We start from the raw sequence: 7,148 nt of genomic DNA, 5'->3' as shown, positions 1-7,148 counted from the left end.
ACATCCACTAACTTTGACGGAGTTTTCTGCGAGCACGGCTGAGCCATTTTGTACCGCTACACGTGTTTCTAGTGGGACTATGTTTACGAGCACAAGAGTTCAGCGAGCCACCGAAGGACCGCCCTGCAGATTTACTATTGGTTCTGCAACGTAGGGAGTTTTTTTAAACTCTGAAATTGTATCCGCCCATCTAAACACAAAATCAGGGAGAAAGTCATCAGTCTTTAGTTAAGCAAAGCGTCTAAAGACTGACTTGTGAGTCTAATGACATCCTGACCTCCCTGTAAAGGGAATTTCCTGACAGGAATCAGTGAAGTGCTGAACAATTCGTGGTATTATTGTCATTTTTTTATACTGTTGTATTTAGAGATTGGGATGAATGTAAAAAAAGCAATTAGCAAAAGTTCAGTTGAGATAAATGCATTGATGACAACATGAAATAACTGCACATTAGGTTAATGTGCTAGTTTTACACTGTGTTGACATAGATATTAAATAAGACGTTTTTCTTTATCTTCATCCCCAAAACTCTCTGCCTACCTGATGCAAAGAAAGTTTTGTGCTAGTTTGGTCATTAGTGCTTGTTTATTTTTCGCATTCTAATTGAGATGCAATTAATGTTTTTAGAATAACTAAGTGATAGCTGTACTCACCCTGCAGCATTTAGATGATGTAGCTGGTGTCCTCTACTGTTCTTGTCATTCTTGTTAATACTCCATTGACCCTCTGTGTGCATGCTCACCTTGGATTATGGCTCAAAGCGCAGTTAAGTTTATTACCATACGTGCAAAGTTCATCCTGGAAGTTTTGAAGTTAAGCTGCCGTTTCAGCTTAAAGCTCTGCTGAATGTGATCTGAGTTAAATAAACACAATATAAAGGCAACGGTGCAATCAGTGCAAATATTTAAATAGAGTAGATTTAATTAAACATTGTAAATGTAAGAAAATATCCAGTTTGGACTAATTGGACATACAAGGATTTTCCAGGAGAAATTCAAAAAGAGGTCATAATGAAATATTTAGAGTCGAGGGCGTTGGCTAAAAGCTCCATGCCATCTTGCACACTCTGAATATTTTAGTTCCCACCTCTCAGAATTCGCTCAAGACCTTAGTATACCCTAATTAAAGTAAGCCTCCGTGTGTGTGTGTGTGTGTGTGTGTGTGTGTGTGTGTGTGTGTGTGTGTGTGTGTGCGTGTGCGTGTGTGTGTGAGTTGCCAGTATCATCGTAGTCTTGAGAGGACCAAACAAGAATACAATGTGAAACGATAGGATTTTAGAATTTAAATCCGGATCAGATTTAGTTGTTAGGGTTGAGCAAAAAGTAATCAAAGTCATGGAACATACTGGCTGATATCTTAATTCAACCATGTGGCTATCTGTTCATGTTTGTGTGTTTGTGTGTGTGGTGCGTGTGTGGGGTTCTTCAACAGGACCAGGGAGGCAGGCAGCGGAGTGCCGATGTGTCAGTGAGGCCTCAGGACTCCGCCGCAGAGCAGGTAACAAACCTTCACTCTATATTTTGCTTACCTGTCATTGATTGCTCTATTTTTCATATGATTGAGGGCAGGTGGAATTTCTTTTGAAATATTCTGAATGTGGGCTGATTTTAAATGCCGCCTGTGGTTTTGGTCAGTAACACACATTGCGTTGGAATCTGCAGTGTGTTAAGTGGTCTTGTGCTTGTGCTACTAACCTGTCGGGTGGACGTCGTCATGTCTTTCGTTCTACTTTTTTTTTTTTTTTTTTCTCTGTTTCTTGTCAAGTTTCTATCTCTGATTGTATTGTCTCTTTTTTGTCTGTTTGTTTCTCTGTTTAAGATTTTCTACATGTCTTCCTGTGTTTGTGTTTTTTTCATATAATTCCCTACCTGGTATTGTTGCATTGTCTTAAAAAGTTGAAAAAATATGTACAAGTGAGATAATTAATTAGTTGAATAACTGATTGGTCAATCGTCAGAAAATGAATCTGCAACTTTTTTAAAAAAAATATTTAGTTGTTAAAGTAATCTTCCAGGAAAAAATGCTGAACCTCTTGTTTTACCTTCTCAACTGTGAGAATTTGCTTTTGCTTTTCTTTGTCTTTTGTGATTGTAAACTCTGTATCTTTGAGTTTTGGGCTGCATGATGGATAAAACAAGACATTTCAAGACATCATGTCACACTTAAGAACTTTAAGATAGGTATTTTTCAGTATTTCCTGACATTTTATAGCTCAAACTATTAATAGATTATTGTAGAAAATAATCGGCAGCGATGGAAAAAAGGTTTGGTGACTTCGGCACTAGTGATGCTTCCATTTTGATAATATGAGAAGATAATTTTGTAACGCTAAAGAGAGAATGTGCTTAGATCCAAAGACTGAATTTCAAGAGGAATAGTTTGTGTAAGAAGAACAAAGAAAGAGAGAGATGACTTTACTGCTGTTGCCTGTGTCCCTGGCCCCTAGTAAGATGAAAGGAATTAAAAGCGTGAGAGTAGGCGAAGAGGAAAGGATTATAAGACACTGCAGCAGCGCAGGGAAGAGATCAAGAAGGAGAAAGTAAAACAAATAGTCTCTGAGTGTCTTTATACTGCACATGTGTTCAAATGATAGAGAAATTCAGTGTGTTTGAGTCACGCTCTGGATGCCTGACACCCCTGGTGGTTCTGGGGAGGTTCATCATTTTGAAGTTCTCGTTCAAGGAGACAGTGAAGGGTTGGAGTTTTTAATTTTCTGTTTGTCTGGAATTCAGAGGGACAACAGTGACATACACTGCACTGTACCAGTAGTGTCAGATCTTGACAAGCTTTTAAGCCAGTGCTTATCACACAGCACGCCATCACTTTTGTTTCTCTCCCTCTCTCTCTCTCTCTCTCTCTCTCTCTCTCTCTCTCTCCGCTGATCCCAGCATGACTTCTCTCTCCTTTCCTCAGTGGTTTCCTCCCTTCATCCCTCCCTCCGTCATTCACAGCATGTAACCTTTTTCATTTCTAGCATCGCTCTTTCCACTCGACTCTCGGTTTTTCTTTCAAAATGTGACTATCAAATCTCAATAGGGGTTTCAGACATACAAATTCACCAAACATGTCTCTGTTCTTTCTCAAACACTTCGTGGCTTCCCCAGCTCCCTTCATCTTTTCTGTCTGACCCCTCCTGGCGCCCTGTTGTTGTTATGATTGTGCAGTTTAATGAGAGCTGCTCTTGATTATTACACCATAGCCTGTAGATTCATGAAATTAAAGAAATGGAACATTGTTAACTCAATAACAGTGATGATGGAAGATTTATTTTTGCTTCTTTTTTTTATCACTCTAGCCCCCTGTGATCCTGCACACTTTTCATTTCTAATATGCAATAACTCTTGTCAACAACAGTTACGTCCCTTTCCCACTGGACAAAAAAGCCACTAATATTTGACTTTTGTCTTTAGTGGGAAAAGTTACAATTCATTCCTGGGTCAAATGACTCTGCAGGAGTTTCGGGTATTTATCAGCTCTAATTGGCCCCGATTGGCATTGATGGAAACATGACACTGAGGTGGACGTGCTAATTTTTGCAGCACAATGCAGACGACTGTGGTTCCAAATTAGTCAGCGTCCTGAGTTTGAAAGACAGACAGAAGATGAGCCTCCATGTATCTATCTACTGTTTACTATGAGTGGGTGGGTAATGTTAGGGTAAGGGTTACATCTCATTAGTTAAGGTAAATCAGTTTAATTCTTTTTTGGTGACTTTTGGTGCCATTTAGTGTGGATGTCTTATTTTATACTTACTCATCTTTGAAAACAACTTTTTTTCACCTTTGTTCCCTCTGTTTGACTTTTATTTTTCATCATTTTGTCATGCTAGCTAACTCAAATTAAGCTGCTTCAGTTGTCATCACCACACCATAAATTATTAAGAAGTCCTCTATTGCCATTGTTCATGGAGATCGGTCTTCACTGCAGCTTCACCATGAGCTCTATATTTGAACTTTAACAGCTAACATCAACACATTTTTTGAGTTTGATTTTAGTTTAACAGCTGTAATATCAGTATGTGTCACTGGATGAGCTGTAAATTATGTAATTTTACCTTCAATCAGATCAGATGCACTAATTTGAGTACAGTTTTTTGAATTCCTAATCACAGTGTAAATTACCAAATAGAGCAACCATGCATTTTTATTTAAGTCACTATTTGTTCATGTTAATTCAGCTGGTGCATTGCAGATAGCTGCCGTTGAGTGTTTTATAATATAGTTGTGAAAATAGGCTCTGTCTCAGGGACTAAGAAAGCTGCTGTGTTACCGTGGCTTAAGTGCTGTTGTTAGTTGAGTGCAGTTAGTTCGGTATGTTGAGCATTCTCACTGTGTGTCCTCTCATTCTTAAGAAACAGCATTAAATGTCTGGTGGTTTCCCCTCTATAGCAGCATTCACATAAATCTCATCTCATCTAGTCGGCATGTGGCAGCAATGTTGATGTCTTAAGTGGATAGAAGGATGGTACACCAAGTGTTTCTCCCCATTCTAGTTGTCTTTAAGGAACTCCATGGCTTGTTATAATAACCCTGAAAGTACCTTTCAGCAGAAGGGGTGCGTTGAAGTGTGTGTTTCTCTGTGAACTCTCTGACGGAGTTAATGTGTGTGCATACATATCGTACACACACTCCTTCTGAGATTTTGCCTCTGTTGCTCTTCTTTGTAATACTCTGAGATGCAGTGCCTTGCACCCATATATTTTTCATATTTATGTGGCTAGCGTCAGTGTGAAACAAACCAAAAGGACCACTGTGTAACTTAGTATTTTGCTGGGCTGTTTGGGCAAACCTGGAGCTCAGTCTTGGTGCTGATCTGCACAAACTAAAAATAATTTTATTTCTAATGTACAAAAATGCAACGCCTTTAAAAAAAAGTCTGTCATCCTCCTTTTTAAAAGATTCACCCTCCCCACAATATATTCTTCTGTTACAGCTGTAAGCCTGAGAAAATCAGAGTTGTGAGATGTAGATGATGATAGTGGTTTTTTTTTCATTTGTGCCTTTATTGCATTTCCTCTGGAGAAAGTTGTGCTTGCAAATTAGATTCTCCAGCCACAGAACCAGCTGTCGTCATATGTCCAAGCTTCATTGCCAGCACTAGACTGATTGCTATTTTATGAATGTGTGTTCATATGTCTATGTTTTACACCAAAGAAGTGAATCAAATCAGCTTCTTTCTTATTCGCTTCTTTGAGTGTGTGTCACAACAAGCTTGATGATATGTGTTTTATGGATTCTTCATGCATAAACCATGGCTTGTCTTGTCAGTCTCTACAGAACCCGGGAGTGTCCATTATGTTAGAAATAGCACGTATGCGCAACACTCACTTGATTTACAATGAAAACTTACAAATACATTTGTGTACATTTAACAACTTTATATGAAGAGTTATAAGAATACAATCCACAGTATCAAATAAGCATTAGCTCTGATTGTCCCTGTCAATAACATCTTGACTCACTGGAAGCTGCATTGCCATAATAATATTACTATTCCTTGTGATTTATGTCTCAAGTGATTTTTTTCCATTTGAAGTAAAATTTGAATTGCGAACATTAGTCTATAATATCATCATCTACCATTATGTGTGCTATTTCAGAATAGTGTCATTTAACAAAAAATGTGGAAAATCTCATTAAATCTGAATCAGCTGATCTTGGCTGACACTTGTGTTTTACAGTGGGGCATGTGTTGCTGATTTGTTCATGTAAAACTAGCTAATAAGGTTTAGGAGTTCAAAGTCAGATTTGGCACAAACAGTGAACTGAGTAGATTTTAGTGGTCAAAGGTCAAGGTCACTGTGATCTTGTCTTTCTCATTCCAGTAAATGTGTTATCTTAAGAATGCCTTGAGGGAATTTTTTCAAATTTGGCTCAAACGTCCACTTGTCTCAAGGACGACCTGTTCAGATTTTGGTGGTCAAAGGTCAAGGTCACTGCAATCTGGAAATCCATCGGTAAAAAAAAAAGAAGAAAAAAACATTTTTTTTCTTCCTTTACCTCTGGAGGCACAGCCCAGAGTTTTTCGACTAACGGAAGTGCAGGAGCCTCGGCGATCGCTCACGCCCTTCACTTCCGGCGGTGCCCCCAGGGAATCGCCGTGTTGTTTACAAATACTTCGGGTAGAAAACCAGCAGAGTTTAGCTATATATCACATTTTTCACATCACTATATCACCGTGTAGGCTAATCTGATGTTTGTTAAGTCTATAAACACAATGACTGAACAAACGTTACTATTTCTGTGTGTTTTGTAATTAACATGGTTATCGTAGATTAGCTGGGCTAACCGTTAGTTGTTAACGTTAGCTGTTCGCGGTGTCTGTAATAACCATAGACTGTATAAAAATAATGTAATAACTCAATAAACGGTCCGTGAATAAAATATTTTTTCCAGCAGATATCTTAGTTACAACATCTTAGTTACAACATGAGTGAGCTAGCAAAGCAGTTTTGTGTTGCTATGTGTGGTATTTATTCATTTATGGGAAATCACGATGTCTAGAAAGCATCAGTGGCTGCAGCTGACAGGGACAGTTAGCAACATCAGGACGTCATCTGTTAAAAGCCTCCCGTTGTCGGCTACGGCATGAAACTACTCCAGTTTGCTCAATCATGTTGTAACTAAGACATCCACTGGAAAAAATATTTTTTTTCACGTTGATTAGACGGCGTTTTGGGTGGAGTGGTCGCTATGGACGCGGAGCTTGCTGTTTCTGTAGGTACACATTTCCTGGGGACACCTGCACGTCTCGGCCACGCCCCCTCCATTGTGATTGGCTAAAGCGCAGCATCGTTCAAACTCAAAGCCCCGCCCTCCCCCCCCTCTGTAGTCGTCTTTCACACAGGGCTGCCGACAGATTCTACAGTGTAAATTGCAGAATCTGTCTTGAGAGTTTAAGGTCACTGTGACCTCACAAAACATGTTTTAGCCATAACACAGAAATTCTTACACAAATTATTTTAAAAAAATTCACACAAGTGTCTAATAAGATAAAATAATAAAGTGATAAAATTTTATATCCAAAAGGTCAAAGGTCAGTTCACTGTGACATCATAATCTTCTGCAAAAACACTTTTCTGGCCATTCTTAAACTCAGGAACAAAAGCACCTGCTCTTTTTGTCTTAGTCAACAACATCTTCACTCAG

The 7,148-nt window shown here is 38.8% G+C and overlaps 1 protein-coding gene across 3 annotated transcripts in view; it reads left to right on the top strand.

Annotated features, from left to right (window-relative positions):
• si:zfos-2326c3.2 (mitogen-activated protein kinase kinase kinase kinase 4) overlaps positions 1-7,148 on the top strand; it is an 86,048-nt gene that overhangs the window by 42,102 nt on the left and 36,798 nt on the right. For 2 of the 3 annotated variants that reach the window (XM_050041733.1, XM_050041732.1), the window contains exon 15: positions 1,432-1,497. In XM_050041733.1, the coding sequence (XP_049897690.1) occupies positions 1,432-1,497 (66 nt within the window). Of the gene's footprint in view, positions 1-1,431; positions 1,498-5,267; positions 6,379-7,148 lie in introns of those variants that run through there. The other variant, XM_050041734.1, reaches the window with a different exon arrangement.

Source organism: Epinephelus moara, chromosome 4, assembly GCF_006386435.1.
Source record: "Epinephelus moara isolate mb chromosome 4, YSFRI_EMoa_1.0, whole genome shotgun sequence".
Lineage (NCBI taxonomy): Eukaryota > Metazoa > Chordata > Actinopteri > Perciformes > Serranidae > Epinephelus > Epinephelus moara.
This window is presented reverse-complemented; position numbering and strand designations above follow the sequence as displayed.